At 38.5% G+C, this 20624-nt stretch overlaps 1 protein-coding gene across 4 annotated transcripts in view; it reads right to left on the bottom strand.

Moving 5' to 3' along the window:
- The window catches only part of ADAMTS18 (ADAM metallopeptidase with thrombospondin type 1 motif 18), an 82630-nt gene that overhangs the window by 47121 nt on the left and 14885 nt on the right, over positions 1 to 20624 (bottom strand). The window contains exons 4-7 of one of the 4 annotated variants that reach the window (XM_068956224.1): positions 6410 to 6696; positions 2454 to 2653; positions 1652 to 1735; positions 591 to 750 (exon numbers count right to left, since the gene is read on the bottom strand). In XM_068956224.1, the coding sequence (XP_068812325.1) occupies positions 591 to 750; positions 1652 to 1735; positions 2454 to 2653; positions 6410 to 6482 (517 nt within the window). In that variant the 5' untranslated portion in view covers positions 6483 to 6696. Of the gene's footprint in view, positions 1 to 590; positions 796 to 1651; positions 1736 to 2453; positions 2654 to 6409; positions 6697 to 20624 lie in introns of those variants that run through there. The other 3 variants (XM_068956222.1, XM_068956221.1, XM_068956223.1) reach the window with 3 other exon arrangements.

Raw genomic sequence — 20624 nt, 5'->3', positions numbered from 1 at the left:
TAAAATACATATATTATTTGCACTGGTCCTAATAGGTCAGTATTTTTCTGTTGTGATGCATGAAGATAGTTTTCTACTTGATCAGTTTTATCATGAAAGAATTTCAGCCGTTTTCTATTTGACAATAAAAGGATTCCTGTATAAGAAGTATATGCAAATCAAACCTAACCCAAAATAAATGAATTTTTCCAGTAAACATAATTCTTTCCCCATTCATGCCTCTACTGCTCCCAAATTAGGAAGGAATCCCATTCACAAAGAGTCAAGTAGTCACAGTAAAACAAAAATCAGAGCGGCCCAGAAATATTTTCCAAATCATGGATATTGCTTGAAAAGGTGACAATCCAGAAGGACGTCTTCTGAAAGCTTATTTTGCCATTTTTTCTGGGGCAAAGATGCCAATAATTCTCATTTTCTTCTAGGTACCTCAAAGAAAAATATGTATTGTTAATTCTGCTCTGTCATCTTCAAGAAGATTATGGTTATATGCAAAACTGGCCTTCCTTTATTCTAAAACAGTTCAGTCTTTATTAATCAAGATGTTGCTGTCGGCATCCATGAGTTTCTCAGAACACATTTACATACCATACCTAAAGTGTCACAGGGCTCATTCTTCCAAGAGCAGATATCAAAACCCGTAAGCAAGATGGCATGGTCATGACGCTTTCCATTCTTCCCAATCAGAGCAGATTGCCATTGACAAAAGCTGTTCAGTGACTGGTCCGCATGGTGGTTAATCAATAATCCACCCTGTAGATATTTCACAGACACAGAAATAAGGTGCTTCCACCAGTACTTGAGGAAGGTAAATGAAGGAAGAAGAGATGGGTAGGGAAAAGGGAGTTATTTTTTTCATATTTGCTGCAATGAACTTACGCATTCTCATGTTAACTGTGATGACCAATTCTGTTGATCAATAAATCACAATTATAAAGTAAAACTGAACCCCTCTCTAGACATGCTGTTACTTTCAAAGGTAGTGGTTGGAATTACAGTTGAAAATGAAAGAGTTTCATCAGTTTCTTACTGTGTACAAATATATTTGGTTGTTGTCAAAGCTGAAAGCTAAAACATTTTCAGCCCTTTGTTTAAAATGTTTGTAGATTTCTGTAGAGGAACAGTATTATCCAGCTAGGTTGGCCCACCACAAATTCATATTCATTTTTAGCAAGGTAGATTTTATCTTCTTCTCTTTCACCATCATTGCCCAAAGAATAGGTTTATCTCTCACTTTTGTTTACATGCTGTCTTCAGTTTGGGACTTTTGACTCCTTCCTCCTTCTGATCACACCCTGGAAAGCCATTCTTACCTAAGTCCACTTCAAAATCTTTATATTTATTTATATATTTCTTAAACAGACTTCTCATTCCAGCCCTCTCTCTTCAAGAACAGGTGGGGAATTGTTAGTGGAAGCATTTCAAAATTTCTCAAGAACATTTCAATCAAAATCATGGTTTAATATCAAAAAAGGAGAAGCAGTGAAATGTAGTAAACGTGACTTTGCAGGTTTTGGTGATTTCACTCTTCCTCTTGTGCTTTATGTCATAAGCAACTTCCAAAGAAAGTTCATGTACATAACATGGACACCTCTAATGCTCCCTGTGAACAGTGTCAAATAAAGTGTACTACATAAGAATTATGACAACTTACAGGCTCTTGTTCCAAAAGAAGAAGGCTCACAACGATAATGTTTATGTCGCTTCCAATTGTTCCATCTTTAAACAGACTGGAAACCTGCAATGATTATCCAGGCAAGACATATCACCTACGTGTATAAAAAAAACTTAAAAATTTTTGACTATACGTATTGGGTTATTACACTGGGCTTCAGCTTGCAACACAAATTAATGTAATTATATGCCTTGTAGGATTAATCCAAAAGAGTTTAACCCAGAAGAATTATGCCCCAAACCACTCCACTTATTCAAAAAACTCGAAAAACTTCTATTGATTTCACTGGGCTTTGTTCTGTCCTTGTTCTTCTGGATCAAGAGTAATCAAGTTCAAGTTTTTGCAGTACAAAACTAAAGAAGAGGAAATCCTCAGAGGAAAAAATATTTCCTATTAAATTATTTTCCTCAGAATAAATATGTGTTTTCTTGGAAATTTTTGCTTCAAGGTGAAACAAAGTAAAACTCTTATAATACTGACGGAAATGAAACTTTCAATATAAGCACCTGCTTTCTTTGTACTACAGAAGAAACACTTTAATATTTTAAATATTTTCCAAACATTCCCATTTTTTACCTTGTAGTAGTATTGCCATAGCCGTGATGATCTAAGGATGTATTTTCAAGCATAAGTAATATACTAGACTAAGCCTGAAGGAGGGCTTGTGTATCTAAAGCAGGCATGTTCCTTTTTGCTATCACTGTTAGTCTCATGAAAGGTACTACTTTGACATACCAGTATTCCACAGGGAAAGACAAACTTCAGTTACATCAGATCTTACCATATTCATAACTGTTAAGATATAAGTTGTTACATTTTCCTTGCCATGTTTCTCCAACATTTTTTTATCTGCCACAACAAGGGTTTCAACATTTAGACTCCCATTTTTCTGAATTTTAGCGGATGATCTTTTGAACCTTGGAGAAATCCCATATTCATCTGAGCGAATGTACGTCTCTTCTGTGGGTGGCTTAGGTGCATCTAAAAGGAAATAAAATTCAGTTTTGGAAAGGGTTCAGATCACCCATAAGCAGTTTCATCAGATATATCAGAATGAAATAACACAGGTTTAGAACCTTAGATTATTTTTACAGCATGTGATTTAATATTTACTAGTAGGAAATTCTGATATATTTAGTACATAAGGCCTGATTCATTCCTGAGGGAAGGACAGTTACAGGGAGGGAAGGAAAAGGGAGAATCACATTTGTATGCAATGAACATAACATGAGGAATTAATCTAATAAAACGGCAGCATTTGCATCAAAAGACGTACACAGAATTTCTAACAGAGTACCAACATTTGTTTTGTCCAGTTGGTAATGTCCTGAGGTGCTTGGCATGTGCTACTTACATAGCAGATGGTTCAAAAACTCCTTTCCACAACAGATGTCCACTATGAGTACAAAAAGGAGACACACACCAAAAGCAAGATTCCTGTTAGGGTGCTATTTGATTGACATTAGCCTTCTATGCAAATTTGCCAGTAAGATTATCCCTGCTGGGAATATATTTCTTTAGTATAGGAAAGGTAAGGAAGCAGCACTCAAGGCTTGGTCAAGAGGATATGTGTATCCAGCCTGCACATCCTAATGTTGCGGTGCACTTTTCCCCTTTGTGTTTGTATAATTGCATATTTAAAGAGTAGACTCACTCAATTTCTACAAAGAGACATAAAATGGGAAAGGAAAGCTATATCCTATAATTCTCTTGCTGCTCATAGCTTCTTTTGCATATATCTGTGTTTCCTTGGCATCAAGAATTAACTCAAAGGTTCCTTTAAATATTATTTGGATAACGGTAGGATTTTTTTTTTTGACACAGGGATGTAATATGACACAAGTGAGGTAGTCTTAGGTAATTAAAAAGTCCTGCCTATGCCTCATCAGAAAGATATTCCAATGGCAGAGCTAAAACAGTAGCTGCCTCCTTCCAGGCCAAACTAGGAAATCAAGAATACCGTAGAATGGACAACAGTATCTACTTTCAAGAACTGAGTCACTCTGAACTATATTTAACACTGCAAGTCTCTGTATTAGTAAGATTTTAAAATGCAATATTTGTTATAAACAATTTGTTCTTTACAAGCTCAAAGAACTCCTCTTCTCTGCTGAAAGCATGTCGACCTGCCTCATCCTAGAATGAAGTGGGCAGTTCAGTGTACATCAGTTTCCTTGTACTATTTTGAAGGCAAAACAACTTGAAGCCACTTAACTCATAAAAAATCATGTTCATATTTACATGGCCTGTAGACTGATCCACAATGTAGTTTTGCTCTCAGATTAACTTTTCTGCTACTAATGAAATGTGAACAGCAGCAGAATCTTTCAGGTATGATTTACTGACTACAATCCATTCATTTTGCATGATATAAAAACATTTAGATTGTGAGGAAGAGTTTGAAAGATGATTAACTGGCTTCTCTAGTGCTTAAAAACCGCTGGCATATGAAATTTTAGAAGATGGTGAGTGGGACAAGCTGCTTTTATGCCACTAAAAGTGGCAATGTGCTCCGCCCTCTGACTGTTCAGCAAGCTTGGATTCATTGTTAGCTTAGGATGAATAAACCTTGAATATAAGCAGTGTTAATAACAGAGGACTGCCTTCCATAACACTGCATTCTCAGTTCTTATGCCTTTATTCATTCAGGTTGAAATTTTCTGTTCCAGGTGTCCAGACTGATCTTCCTCAAGATTTCAAACTGATAGGACTTCTGATCTCAGAACAAGACCAGTGAAAAATGAAAAACTACAAAAAAAAAAAAAAGAGAAGAAAAAAAAGTTCCTGCTTCCTCTTGTGCTTCAAATAGCCATAGAAGGGGTGTTGCCTTTACCTAAGTGGTATCTTTTCTTCTATATCCTTTAATTGACTACACTCAATTAAATGTTCACATAATTTTATTTGTAAGAACTCATTCATTTAGTGAACATGAGTTAGACTTGCTCTACAGATTAAGGAAGGCTAGGTAGAGAATTAGGCTGTTATTTTTTAGAACTCCTCTTTCATTTCTTTCAGAAGGTCACAGGTATGTACTATATGAAGTGGAAGACTGCAGGATATGGAAAGAATGAGTTTCATGGTTAAGGTAATTAAATGTTACTTTATTTAATTGGATTCTAACAGGGCTTCTGACACTGAGTTCCTAAGTGACGAAGGGTAAATCACTTAGAATAAACTCTTCACTGTTGGGTGCTAACTGCGTGTCCTTCATTTAACATAAACTCAGCTTGAAACTGCAGCTAAAAACTCATAGGTGTAATTGAAAGCATTGAACATACAGATAAAGTATTTTGAAGAAAAAAATCAGTTTATCCATTCAATACTCAGTTTATTGATTCAGTACCCAGAAACAATGATTTTTTTTGACCTCTCCTATGTCTCCGAGTCCCATTTGTAAGAGAATAATGATAGTTCCTTCTCACATCCCAAAAGGCTGTGAAAATGCATTGCTTGAAGTGCACTTTTTCATTATAGTGCTATGCACTGTGTAAAAGTTCAAGAGGATATGAATAATTCTGAATTTGCATAAGCCGTCATAGAGGATACAGTAAATAAGGCATAGGACCACATAGGACCAGTGGTCAATGGGACTAAAATAAAACACTGGAGAGCTGGTGAGTTAACTGAGCGCCATTTACCCTCTGCTCTGAATCAGGCAGCAAGAAAACCAGGCAGAAGGGAAAGGGAGTATGTAATGAAGTAGTTATGAAATGCATCAGAATGCAAATGTTTACAGGTTGAATCACAGTTCTGTGCATCCTGCTTCTTCGGTCTAGCATACAAATTTAGGGAGATGGATTTTTAAAAGATGCAGTCAATTTTTAAAAAGCAGTTTTCCGGCTGCAGATAGGCCTCAGACTCAGCCATCTTTTCTGCTACTTCCTTTTTCCTTCCTTCCCTGCTATTTTGCTCTTTCTTCCCTACGTCGCTTTTGGAAAGGAACCTGCTTATTTTCTCAGAACTCAGGTGGGAGGTTGGGAGAATATAACTAGCCTGAGACAATGTTTTCAATACTGTGGGCAGTCCTGGAGACTCTCTTTAAGAAACTCAACCCTGAAGCAGATCAGCTTTCAAACAGAATCAGCTGAATGCTGTAAGTACAGCTACAGGCTCCAAGGGGGCTCTAAAATGTTATGCAATTTGAGGGCCTAATGAAGGCCTCAGAACAGACCTTGGCAGGATAATATATTGCAATATGTTTTTTAAGAGGTGGCTACAAAATTTTATTTAAACAGTTTATGTGGGAGGTTCTTTTTGAAGATCTCAGTTGCTGAAAATTTTATTATCAAATGGTGAATTCTGAAAGACATATTCTCCATTCTGTCAGAACTTAAGGATTCAAAAAGCTTTTCCTCCATCCTCAGGCCTAATTAATTACATATCCCAGACTAATAGAGAACAGTTCAGGGACCTGGCATCAGTAACTGTCCAAAAGTGGCAATTTGAAACAGAATGGCTTACTGAAAACTAGGTCAATTTCAAGAAAAAGTCAGGCAAGGGAACTTTTAATTCAGGTAGAGAATAAGAAAACTAATCAGTGTTTCTGATGGCTTAGTAACAAGGATGATGACTTAAATTTAAAGGACTAATGAAGTTGGCTGTATCTATTTCCTTTTATAGCCATATTAGTTAATATTATTACATCTCCATCACAAAGGTGACTACAAACCACACCTAAGAATCACCATACAGTCTCTAAGAGCCACTGTCTCAAAAAAGGAGAGAAAGTTTCCTTACATACATTTCTTGCGACGTCCACAAAAATGTTGCTTTTGAAACCTTCCATGGTGGTAACCATTCGCTTGAGCATGATACTTGTGGGAAGTGTGAATTCTGTGATGACCAAGGGAAAAGTATTTGGGATTGGACTCTACTGTGTACCGGTGCACCTTCTCTTCTGCTGTTCGTTTATATAATACATGTGGATGGTGTCCAGGAGGTGATGTGTAGTTGTGCTCCTTTGCTAGCTGCTGAGGTAATGGAGATATAAGGAATTCAGTCTTCTGTGTCCTTATCAAACCTGACTGAAAAACAAACACAAATTAGAGGAAAGGCTGTCAAGTTTAATGGCTGGAATACGCTAGTTCTTAAAGTGATCTCCCTCTAAAGGCTCTAGAGAGATTGAAATATTCTCCTCCAATTTAGTTTTATTCAAGACATAGGCTAGCTAGTCTCAGTTAAAATATGCTTCACTTCCCTTTGGAGGTGATCAGGTTTCCTGTTTGGTAACACACAGAACAAGAATGCTTCAGTCTGTGGGAGTTTCAGCATAACACCTTCCACAGTGCCAGGATTAATTTAAGATGCAATATTAATCTATATTCACAGTATGTATTTTGTGTATGTATGCACATACACATATAGGATATATAGCCTCAAACAAAATGATTTTGGAAGATGGACTTTCTAAGAAGTGCATAGATTAGTAAAGCAAAATGTTTGAATTAAGATTCAATTTTTTCAAAAGAAAATATCACCAGCCAGGAAATCCAGATTTAAGGTTTCTCTAAGTAGAAACCCAAGCACATTATGCTGCACCAGTGCAAAGTTAAAACCTCTAAAGATTTTAATACAATCATTCAGTATTCAAGTTCTAACAATTTATCATGATAAAGGCAGTTTAAATTTTATCGCTTCATACAAGATAAAACAGATCAGTGAAAGCAAGCACCTTTTTGTTTTCCTTCTTGTATCCCTAAAAGACAGAAGTAAGCATGGGAAAATTATGTTGCATTTTTCACATAGTATCTATGCATAAAACTGCACATGTGATGAAGTGTTTCCAGGATCAGGGCCAGAGAAATGTGGGTGGCACTGAGGAAGTATTTCCATGCAGTTCGTTAATCAGTTATGATTTTATTTCATTTCTTGGTTTTGTAAAACATCTTGTAATAAACACTCCTTTTTACCATGTCAAAAACCAAGAAGTCGTTTCATAACGTAATTCTATTACATTATATATGCAACACTAGATACAGTTTTTGTTTTGGATCAGTGATGCTCTACCATGTGCCAACACCCTTCTATGAAAATTGACATCCCACAAGGCCTACATATCTCTTATGCTCCAGAAAAGTATGTGCAGACAAACAAAGGTCAACTGCAAACCATCTTGCCCAACATCTAAGTCCTCCTAGATGATGATTCCACTTTCTTCCTCAAAAAGCATTCTTTGAAAATGCAGATATTAGACATGTATCACATAATCCCTTCTGAAATTGATGCTCTTCTTTTGCGTGAACTTCTAGGTCCAGAATGCTAATGATATCAGAAAGAGAGCAATTTCAATACCTAAGACCAGCACGGTATTTCTTAAGGATTTGTGGAATTTTCTTCACTTTCAGAACTGTTTCCCACGAGGAAAATTCAATGGAAAATGTAAAGCAAGTGAAAATAGGAAGTTACATGTGAAATCTTCACAGTTTTAACTGTTTACTTAGCTAATGCTAAAATTGACTTTAAGTGCCTTCCTGTTAAAACAATTTACCAGAGATATACAGGTTCTCAGAGACCATGCCTTTTTTAAATGAAATTTACTTCTGTCTTTTTCCAGATAGATAGAACTAGATCAATACTAGCTTCACGGTACTCCCCAATATAAGCATCTTTCATGGGGGCCTACTGCAACTGCTCACAAGATCATACCATGATCTTAATTTTAACAATAAAAGAGGTTCCATATTATGACCTGGGAGGGTCTAATTGCTTCTCAAATGATAATATGAAAACAAACATAGAAAATATTCTGATAAACAACATAAATTCATAATTACGTATCTCATCTTGTATTTACTTAATATTCTAAATGAAGGATAAAATTGCCTTTGTCAATAAGAGAATAGAACAAACTTTTCATCACTGACAAGAATTTAACTTGCCTGCTCACTGCAATAAGTTGGCCTATTTCAAATGTCAGATCACAGTTAGTCATGGCAAAGTACTTTCCTGTAGGGAAGAAGACTAATATTTTAATCCTTATGATGTGTGTTAACACACAATTTAAAAATGATTCTAACCAAGAGGCAATTTTTATCTGTTCGAGAGCCTGATAACTGGGCTCTGCTAAATGATTTTTTTCTGCTGGAAAACAAAAATGGAGTAAATCTGGTTTTTATTTCCCCATTTTCAAGGTTTCCACCTCTGAAATTATTCCTGTAGGATTCGTTTTGAAAATGATTCAAACCATACGGAACAAAGGATTTTCTACATTTTCCTGTAAGAAACTGTCCCTGATATACACCAAGTCTCAGCCCCAAATGTCATTTCTATATTTAACATGGGTGAATTGAGAATTCTGGAAATAAAAATTCTGCAAACTGAATTCTAGACACTGTGCTGAATGCATTTTTCTGCACAGTTTTCATATGCTGTAACTGGCTAACAAATATATTCACATTTTTCCAGCAGAAAAGACCCTGAATCTCCTAATAAGACTTCTTTCCTTTGGGTTTTACATCAGACAGGTCCTCCAAACTGAAAAATGTTGTGCAAATGAAAGAGGTTCTTTTTTGATAACATCTAGTTTTATGAAGTTGTCAAGAAGGAAAGGTGAAGTGTCACAGAGCAGCCTGAACACTCATTCAATCACAGACCATTTTGCACTTCTTTCAGTTATGGGATGGTTTCAAAGATTCTAATTAAAACAATCTCTTCAGTAATTCCAAAGCAATGCCGAGAATGCTGGTCTGGCTTCTGACAGAGATGCAGTTTTCTGGGTTGGTGCAAAGTGGGCAATTGGGCAATAACTGCCAAATCCTTTTCTTGAAGGTTCTTGAATTTTAGCCTTAGCTAAAGTGGTCTATGGCCATGGTTAGGTCAATGGGAGCATATGCCAGCTGAGAAATACCAGAGCATAGATGCAGGATAGCAGCACAGAATCAGCTGCTTCAACTGCACACTGCCAAGGAATTCCAGCTTCTTGAAGAAGGTCAGATTTTGGCTAGTCTCTACTCCTGGGAAAGTGTCGTTTGGAATTTTTTCTACAGATACATGAAACATCACCATGGTTATGAGCTGGATGCTCCAGCTCATAATATTCTCCAGCTCAAATATTTCTGTAGATGAACAAATACCATCAAAACTGTCATGCAATTTTCTTGCACTAGGTCTTTCTACTGCCAGCGTAACTTCAAGCTTACATGTGATTCCCCTTGATTCAGAACATGATGAAACCTTTCCATTAATTTTGGGTAAGGAGGGATTCAGATATTTCCACATTCCAATTTTTCTTCAGATTTGCTATGACTGTAACACTGTGAGAGGAAGCAGTATGACTGGACAGTATCTAACATTTTTACTAAGTCTAGACAACACAGCATGCAAAAGGCCAGGGACTCCTATCTATCCTCTCTTTCCCACTGTGGCTATCACTAACAATAGCAGCAGTTGTGAGAACATGGTGGGAAGGAAAACTCAAGAGATTCCTCAGCTGGAATTTGCTGTTCTCTTATTCTTCCCTCACAATACAAATTCGCTATCTCTCTATAAGGGATATTCCATACCACTGGAAAGTAAACTAAAAGACATAGGTTGATCTGTGTGGCTAGCAAATAATACCGCATTAATAAATTAGAGGGACTTGTAGTTTGTTTGCAGACAAGTTGAGAAGAGATGAGAAGGCAACATTCCTCCCATCCTTTATTTGTTATGAAATGTTTGCTTAGCTCCGGGCTAAAGGAATTTTCAGACTGGAATACGTCTTTGTAAAATTCCTCTGTATCAGGGTGTTATCACCAAGGCAAGGCATTTGTTCTTTTTTCTTGGCATTTTCCAAAAGGAGGAAGAATCTCAAAATGAAATTTTAACAAGGGAGATGATAAAAAAAATCTCCTTCAGAATTTTTTTACTGAAGTTAGGTTATGAGCTAAAAATAATGAGTATTTTTAAACCACTGAAAGTTTGTCTAGCTATACAAGAATAGGCAAATATTCCACATAGGCAAATATTCCAAATATTTCAGATCCACATAGAATGGTTTTGAGAGTCCAGCTCTAAAATATTATCTGTTCTGGGAGGTCTCATTTGCATCTTACTGAATCAGCACGGAGGTGCTTCCATCAGCTTCCCTTCGTGTTCTTAGACTCTGACTGAGGTCTGTGGGAGCTTACTGGCTTGTAAACCGGATTCACTTTGAGGTTTTTCAGCAGCTCCAAAAAACAGACTCTCCCTAAGGTATACAGCAATGACAGTGAATGATCCACCACAGAAAGGAGGCTTTCCAGAACTTATGTTTCTTCCTTGTATTTTAAAAAGTCTTCGTTCTGAAATAGCAGAGAAACCCTTGCTCAAAGCTAGAAGAGTCTCATGGCTGTGGGTTCTATGTTTGCATACAAGGTACTTTTATTATGTACTAATTAAATTAAAGGCAACAGCTTGGCCGTATGCATATTAAAGTTACTGGAGTTTCATAATCCAGATGCAAAAAACGAGCCTAAGAAACATAGTGAAATGAAACTGAAAACTAAAATATATGAATAAATGAACTGCAATGCCTCTGCTAAACAAAACTGCTTAGTACTGACTGATGCAAAGTTAAATTACACTTTGTATGATGACAGGAGTATCTAGACTAAACAGAGGGCTGAAAACTATGTATGTGCACATATTGTCTAAGTGACACTGCTTATTTCCAGAATGCTTTATTCAATGTTATAGTATGTTTATATATATATAAAATTAAAAGTGTTATAAACCACTCTGTTTTAACCAATAGCCACTAGAACAGTGGCCAAAGAACTCATGAAGTCTACACAATTAGATAGGTACGCATGTACTCAAGATGAAAAATTTCTCATAAGGAAGAGTTAAATATAGTTTCACACCCACTAAAATGATTCCAAATATTCATACAAAGTTTTAAAGGATTTGACAAAAGGCCAACTGAAACTGGCATACAGCTTTCCACAGTCTCCAGTGGACATTGATCCAAGACTTCTGTTGTGTTATTTCCCAGCTGTCTAGCTCCTGAAAACCACAAATCATAGATTCAAACACATCTTAATGAGCATTATAGCACATATCAGAAACAAAGTACAGTTTTTAGTTCTACTTAAAACATAGAAATATAAACGAAGAACTTATTTGAAATGGAAAGAATTAGAACAGATGATCTAGGAACTATAGTTGCTATTTATTTGAAATTATTAGAGGTCCACAGCCAGGAGATGCCTAGATATCTAGTAATCCCATCATGACATTACTGGGATCATCTCATGTCACAGCCCGTTATGGTCTTTTCTCATTCACTTTGAAATAAAAACTCATGAAATGATCTTAGCTGCAGTTTCTTTTAATCAAAGCCAAATTCATTTCCTGCCCTGATGTTCTGCTAAGTCTTGGACCCTTTGGCACCACAAAGGAAGCACAAAGGACCTACCTCTGCCATCAGAGAGTTGCCTTGCTGGAGGAGGGACTCCCCTAGCTCCAGTGTCCCACATGTGGGTTTTGTCTATGAGATTTTTTTCCCTTCTGGAATAATGATGGAGTTCCAGCGAACATTAAGGTATTCACACACCTTAGAGCTACCTGCCAACAGCCATAAATTGCCTTTGGGCCCAGACTGGCCTCTAGAATTGGGTAGATGTCAATTTTCAATTACCAACATGGTGCACTGCATGCTGGAGGAAGGGAGTGGTCTCACACAACCGTTGTGCCTCTGCTCAGATTCCATCACAGAATGATGGGGGATGAGCCCCTTCCCTCAGGTTTTATAGGCTAAACAGTGGTAGCCACTTCACTAGGCATACAGATGATCTACACGTCTGCAGTCAGCCCTCTGTCTATTTTGCACGTGCTCCAAGGCAGCTGGAGGCAAGCCAGCCCAATTCAGAAGCAATGTAGCTGCTGAGAGACTGGGCTTATTAGCTCAAGCACAGCATAACACTAATGTGCCCACACGGTTTTTTGTAACAGAGCTAGTTGATGGCCAGCAGCTAGGAGAACAGGCAGAGAGATTTCAGATCTATCTGCCAAAGGCATACTCAGAAAGACCTATTTGGAGATGGCAGTCTAGGCAGATACCAGCAGCCCAATACAAAATCCATTCAAGACAAAGGAAAAGGTTTCAGCTGGTTAGAATGGGGTTTGGGTCAAGCCTTGAAAAGGCAGTAAAGATACAGTTGCCTCACACATGCCAAGGAAGCCCAGGAAGAATAAAGTCCTGGTAGATCTGCCAGCATTCATCTTTTGGATTTCTCTCTTGCCTAAAGCAGGGATACTCTGTCACCCAATCCTAGGACAAGGCTGTTCAAAGCAATCCCACATCATGTGAACAGTCCAAATAAATTATTGTGTTTTTAGAGAACGTGTAATGAAGTAGACTCTTACCTCTTGGGATGGGTTAAGTTGGTAGTCTGAAAAATATGCAAGACTATAACCTTACAACAGTCAGAAGCAAAACTATTTCCAAGAATTACAGCCAGCAGTATAGTACAGACTGACCTAGAATTGTAGATACCTGATATCGCTAACTGACTTTTTGAGAGCTGGGTTATTGAGCACCTGTCAGGTTAGGGTCAAAATGTCAATGCTCTGGAAAATATAATCAAAATGAGCAAATTAAGATGTGAAATTAGGTAGAAAAAAAGTTGCTGAGGTGAAAGATATCTTTACCCCTGGGATGCAGCATGAGCAAACAGCCAAACCAATGGCAGTAAATCACAGTAATTAAATGAGTTCATTCCCTTTCTGCTGTGACCCACAGCCCTCCATGCACTGTTTCTGTCCCTTGCAAAAAGACACTTTGCCCAGAGGCACCCATGTTACTGGGGTGCTGAGTACAATTAAGGAATATTCTGAGACACAGCAGCAGGAGCATGGCTTAGGATCCTCCAACAAAAAGTATAAAGTCTGGCCCCTAAATCCATACATAGGTTGTTAAGGAAATGACCTACTTTTAAAGAGTGCTAGGCACCCAGTAGCTCCCATTGAACTGAATATTGTCTCTTTTCCAGAGTGCATTTAAACCAATTTGGGAAAGAAAACGTTCTGGGAAACTAGTGAGAATGGACTCTCATGAGGTTTCCAATAATACACATGCATTATTGAAGTCAGAGATCCCACGAGTAAAACTCAGAGCATTTTCATTTTTGATCCTATCCCAAACCAGGCAGTGCAAAGGCATGTGAACATACTAAATGAAAGAGAGAATTTAAGTTAACTAAACTTCTCCCTAGCTTTTATGTTTGTCAAACAATTCACCCATCCTTCAGGAAAGTATCAAGTCTGCACACGGGCAACGTTTGCTGATGACTATCCCAGAGTCAGGGAAGTACAAATACAGTATTTCATTGGACCGAGTCCTTGTCTGATGAGAATAACCTCAACAGACCTTTACTGATTTTCACCAGATTGGAATATCTGGCTCTGTACCACACCAAATGTTTAGGTTAAGTTAATGGCTTTTATACAGACTAAAATATTTTTATCATGAAAGAAGCATTAGAATCACTGGTTGCCTATTTTGACTGAAGAGTTGTACAGCAGATCACATTTTTCTTTATATTCCAAATGACTCAAAAAAATAACTCACTTTATTCTGTTTTCTAACATAATATAGATTTCTTGCAAATGTGAAAAGTTGAATTCTTAACAACATAGCATTTCACTCTCCTTCAGTCAGGTACTCAGACAGTAAGGCCTTCAAATTGCCAGCCTGAGTTAGTCATGAAAGACTACTCTGTTCATTTGCTCAAAAAGAGTGCCATGCAGAACATTCAGCAATTATTAAAACAAGGTAACAAAATTGCTTGTCTTTAATTATTCCTATATGAACAAAGACGGAGTTATCTCTGAATAGTGCCTTTGTATTTTTGCAGTTGACTGAACTTGTTTAAAACATCTTTATGCAATCCTCTGTCAACCTGTAGCAAATAAGGAAATATTCTTATTTGTTCCTCCACTTAAGGTAATTGAACCAGTCACATTGGTATTTAAATGTATTAAATTGTTAGTTATTGAAGGGTAATGAGAAATTCTAGAACTAATACAAATTCAGTTGCTTTACCACAAATTAAATCCTTAGCATCTGAGTATCTGAGCTTCCTCATTTCTCATGCTTTTACAAAAACAGCAGTATACATCATCAATGAACAGGAAAAATACTAATGTAAGCTATAGCAACATGACATGAACTATATACTAATCACATTTAAATTAAGTGACATTCTAGAACCCTTCGTTAATGATTCCATCAGCATGGGCCCAGAGCAGCAATCAGGCCACAAGCAAACGCAGCGACTGCAGGGCTCTCTGGCTTCTGATGGTTCCAGAAAGCAATTAGCTAAAACCAACAGATCGAATTCAGATTTGGTAGTTATATAAGCAGTGGGGTATGGCCTGTTTAAGCAAAACCCTGCAACTGTAAGATAAAAGCTAGATATTTTATTAGTTATGACAGTTCCGAAAGCAAACAGGAAACAGCAGGATTATTTTATGAATGCATTTATGCTTCACTTTTCCTAAAAAGAGACAGCCTGGTATTTGTCCTGTGCTGTCTTACAGTTGATTAGTTACTTATGGTACGTCAAGAGTAGCAGAATAACTGATTTCAGAAGGTAGCTTAGTGCCCTAATCCAGGATCCCACTTAACAGAGTGCATTGCTGGATCAGGGCTTAAGGGAGCCCTTCCAGCGTGATAGGAGCTCTACCTCTGGGGAATTTTACAGCATAGAAAATGCAACCCTCCCCCTCCTCCCACTCTGTGGAGCAGCACAAGATAAAAGCACCTTTTATAGCCCTCTTAAATCTCTGCAACTTGACTTCAGGAGATCTAGATCTTTAGCAGACCTTTGGACAGGGCAAAATTTCACCCCGAGGATGGTTTTCTATGAATTATCTGTGTTGCCCTAAGGAATCAGTGCAGTGAAAATGTACTGGCAAGATTCTGCTCCTCCTCTGTGTATAGCTAATCGATTCGGTGTGGATGAAGTTTGAATGTATTAATATTTCAGGGAAACGGCATGCCTTCTTAATGAATCATCTGCTCTTATAATTGTGGTAAAGGCAAAAACAATAAAATTATTTAAAAATAATGAAACAGAACAAACTGCTTAATAAAGAGAACTGATGGCGGTTAACAAAAATCAGTAGTTGGAAACTATTTTCCATAGGTATTTAGCATTATCAGATGCTTGCTTCAGTGTTTCCGACCAGGAACATTCCTCCCTATCAGACATGCAACTCCAAACATTGGAAGTCATGAATCAGGCCTTGCAGGAACAAGACTATAAATCATCAGATTTTTTAAAATAATGCTGAAGGGGCCTGGTGTTTTATTTGCTTTCTGATTTCTTCAGCCATTGTAGATTGAGATTTTAAGGTTCTTTTTTTAGGCCTTCATGATCATGTGTACAAAAATCATACCCAAATTTTTTTTAGTGGAAACTCAGCTTTTCCTATCATGATGGGACTTTGGCAGCTAGACCTTTCAGAAGAACTACACATATCATGAGCCTGAGAGTGAACTGACAAGCATGAAAGACACCCTCTCTCTTATGAGATACCCCTAAATACGCTTGGACACCCCACAGTGCTAGCTGACAGCAGACCCTTTCCTCTAAGAGAGAATAGCAGAGGTCTCAGCTACACAGTGACTTACCCTGTGTGAAATGTCCAAGGCCCAAAGGGACTGCTCTAGATGACAAGGGTTCACTACCCATACATACTTGTCCCTGACCAAGATCCAGATAAAAGCTTTGGGCTGGCAGAGCTGATGAAAATGAATTTAAGGGGGCAGAAGATCTGAGCCTGTCTGACCTGGGATAATTTGCATTCAAACAAAGTAAATCCAGTTCAATTCCCATAACAATTTTATTTTGCTATGAATAGTCCAAGCAGCTCCAATAGCAAGGAGCTCGGGTTACATCTGATTGCCAGCTGTATTGCTTACTAAGAAGTTAAATCAGTGGTTCCCAACCTTTTAATTTTCCTTGTTGGAGTACTCTTCGCTATGGATTAGTTACATGAGAGAGTGGTTGCAAAGAACTCTGCAGGGAGCAAAATATCAGCTTTGCTGATATTTCACACACACACACAGACATATACATATGTTGAAATAGCTATGCGAGAAGGAGAAGGGAAGTGGAAGAAAGGCCATCAAGGGAGCAGAAAACAAAAAGCACCAGCAGTAAAGATGGCCCAGTAGCTAGAACATCAGGCTGGCACCTGAAGCCTCCCAGTTCTTCAGTTATTTAGCTTCCCTGTGGCTCATTTCTCAGTTTTTAAGACAGGATATTTGCATGTCCTTCCTTGATAAAACAAAGACAAAAAAAGACAAAAAAATCCTAAAAAAAGTGAGGTCTTCAGGGACTACGCTGTAATCTACCCTATAGATGCTCAAGAGTGACTTGTGAAGTCTCGTATTTATCCCCAGAGTGGCTGTTCTGTTCAAATGCCCACATCTCCTAAGCACATGGCCTTTCTCCTGCCGCAGCCCCAAGCTTCGGGGCGCCACTGGGTAGCTTGAGCTGTGACTCACTGACCAGCTGTGCCACGTGGACATGGTCACTGCTGCCTGGTGGGTCACCCAGCAGGGCCCAGGCTGAAATGTGCCCTGTTCAAAGATGCATTCATCAAACACAGCTCTGCCCTGGGGTCTGTTCCCTGTCACATCCCTCGATGGACTTGTGCTGTTAAGACCCCACTCACAGGAACAACGCTACTACATGATATATGACCCAGAAACATGCCATCACACTCAACGGAGTCTGAGAAAGTTGATTGGTTTGCTCATAAACAGGAATTTCCTTGTTATAATACTTTCTACCTTACCTATGCCTATATACTACACAGCCTCATTACTTAACATCACTGTGAAAGGGAGAGCAGAAAAGTAAAAATTTCCTGTAATCACATCTTTGGAAAAGGTTAACAGTCTAGGTGAGGCTGAATCATATTTTTTTTCTCTAAGAAATGGCAAATTAGTAAAACTTTGGATGCAATTCATACCCTTAAAACTAAAGGCACAGCAGCAACACTCCAGAGGTCCACTGACTTAAAGGATCTCATCATTTTCTCAGCTTTCACAACACTACAAAACCTATACAAGGACAGCTATACGTAATATGTAGATACACAGTAAACCAAACAAACATCCTTACAATCCAAGTCTTAATTTAGAATTAATTTAGGGCTTTGGAAAGAGGAGTGAGTTATGTGCCACACTAAATGAAGTTACTTTCATCTTGATTCCACGCCATGAAAAAGTCATTTTTGTGGGCACAATTTACACCCAAAACATCTCCATTCACAGTATTACATGAATAAAGTGTACTGTGGGTCCAAAGAAGATTCATCATTGTCCTACTTGTAGCCAAATGCAGTAAGCCAGCAGACAGCAAAGCACAGATATTCTGCTCTAATTCCTGTCCTGGCTTGAGCGGGCACTCATTCACACGCCTCTCTCCCACAGATTCGCCCACATTTCTGTTTTAAGGGAATGATGCACAAAAGGGGAGCATGCTAACTGCTTTGCTGATGTTACTGCACTGAAATTAAAAGTGAGAAAAAAGGATGAGTTTGTCCCAGTCTAGAAAAGTTTTTAAAACAATTATAAGTGAAAGCTCGATGAGAAATAATTTTCAGCACCATTTTCTAACTAGAGGAATCTTTGTAGTAGAAAGAAGCTTAATCACACGCAAAAACTGCCTCAGATATGTCTTGGTTTTGTATAACATAGAGGATCATGCCAAAATTGTCTTTGTAAAACTGAAGTAGTAACACTAGCTTAATGTTGGTCCGTACTTTCAGTGTAGTCTGAGGTAAATCCATTAAAATCAGAGTATCTACACCAATTTACATCTGCTGGTATCCTGTCTACCGATAAGGTCAAAGTACAAGTCTAAACCAGTATTTGGATTCTTAACATAACAAAGGCTCCAAGTACTCAGATCTGCATGCAGCTTGTACTTACTGACTAGGCCTACAAAACTAAAATGATCATGAAAGGTTACACTGATTTTACTATCAGCACATTTTAGTATAAGCCTGTGAATTATGTGACTCTCTAGCTGGGATGAGTCTTAAGATAAGTATGAAGAATGGTGTGGGAGCATTTATGCATTTCGTTTCATTAAAGAAATTGTTTCTATGATACTTTTCTGAGAATCAGAGATGAGAACAGAGGACAAGAAAGAAGCTGAGGAGAGGACAGAAACATTTCCATTTCTACAGAGACCCATAAACCGATCCAAGAAGGCAGGCCTTTGATTCCTGTGGCAGCAAACATTTGTTGTTAGTTTCAAGCAAGTAAATAGCATCTCTTCATGAAAAGCATTTCTACAGTAGAGTGTTTTCAATGTACTACCTACCACATTAGGTTCCCCAAGCATGGTCTGTGGACCACAAACAACATATGTAACCTTCAGATGGTCTCTGAGACCTCAGGAAATGGGAAAGATAAAGTGACAAAGGGAAGCTGCGGTTGGAAGTAACTTTTTCTTCTGTGACATAGTCCCTGTACGATATTGGCTCAAGAGATTTAGAAATCTATTGCAATCATATTAGTTTAGATGGTAATGCCGAACCCTATAAGCCTTCTTACCGAAATTAAAATACAGTGCAGTCTAGGGAGGTACAGTTACATGGAATCTGTAGGACACTTAGCATGCTGCAAAGTCATAAAGGGATGGTAAAACAGCATTAAAAAGAAAGAGTTTCAGCAGAAGATTTAGGAGGCCAAATTTCCTAAGCAGCCTAATGTTCTTTCTGCAATGAATCTACTGAACAGTAGGTTAAGCAAAGGTCAGGTTAAGCATAGGTTAAGAAAAATGCTCCAAGAAGAGGAATGTGCTGCCAGGGTCACAGAGGCGCAGGAATACCAGGGAAGCGTGTGAGAGCTGCAGACACATCTTGTACGCACCTTCTACTTCCAGGGCCTGACCGTGCTCTCCGCTCCACCCTGACGCCACGGACCTGCGTGCACCCCTCCGCTGCATCCCCGCAGCCTCCTGGGCTGTGCTGCAGCCAGCAGCTGCTCTCTGCAGACCTGAGGCACAGCCTGAGAGGCATGCAGCACAGCCTAGTGCCCGATGGATCTTGAATCCTTACCTAGAAATCAGGATACCCTTTGCATGCTGCAAAGTACTGTGTGAGTCAAATCTGCAATGCATCAAAGAACTCCAGCCCCCCCCCCCCAAAAAAAAAAAAACATGAGATAATTTGTCTAAATTCATAGGCAGGGATTCAAAAAGTGAAAATAAGTGAAAAATGTGGTTCCTCCCACCATTCTGAGTATCTCAGAACTTGCACAACCACTGATTTATCATTCTCACATTTAAACTTCTCTGATAAAGCCTGTCCCAACCCCTGCCTCTCACATTAGAGCTTATCCTTGAATCTGCCCCCATGTGATCTGGCTGCTCAATAGTCAGTGAGCCTGTCTCTGGCTAAAGGGCACTCCATCTGCACTGCCTTCCACGCGGCTACTGGCATGAAGGCAGTCAAGCACTGTTCGTGCCTAAACATTTTCCTATGTAGGACGTATATGTGCTTCCAGGAGTTAAAGTGCAATCCTGCCACTTCTCAGCATGAACTTGCCCAGCTTAATGTGTCATGACTAAAGATGTGACTGTTCATGCAGTCCATCTGGATCGTCAGTCATTTACTCCACCTTTTCTTCTTTCCAGGTGGTAACATAAACAGAGGAAAAGCCAGAAGGACCTCTCCTTGTGAAACATTTCCTCTCTTCACAGCATGTTACACTACACACTCCTCCCACTGCATAAAACCAGCAGTGTTAACGTTCTATGGAAGTAAATTAGGCACAAATAGCACCATAGGGAACTGAAATACTTTGAATGTATACCATATAATCAGGAAATGCCCACCCTCTTTAGCTGTCAGGAACAAGGAAATTGGAGGCTTTGTAATTTTAAACTGCACATCAGTTGCTATGAATCAATCAAACATCTCAGTGTGGAGAACTACCATGCTCAAGGAACACTGTAAGATAAGA

The sequence above is a fragment of the Struthio camelus genome, chromosome 10, assembly GCF_040807025.1.
Source record: "Struthio camelus isolate bStrCam1 chromosome 10, bStrCam1.hap1, whole genome shotgun sequence".
Classification (NCBI taxonomy): domain Eukaryota; kingdom Metazoa; phylum Chordata; class Aves; order Struthioniformes; family Struthionidae; genus Struthio; species Struthio camelus.
The sequence above is the reverse complement of the archived record's forward strand: the minus strand, read 5'-3'. Positions and strand labels throughout refer to the sequence as shown.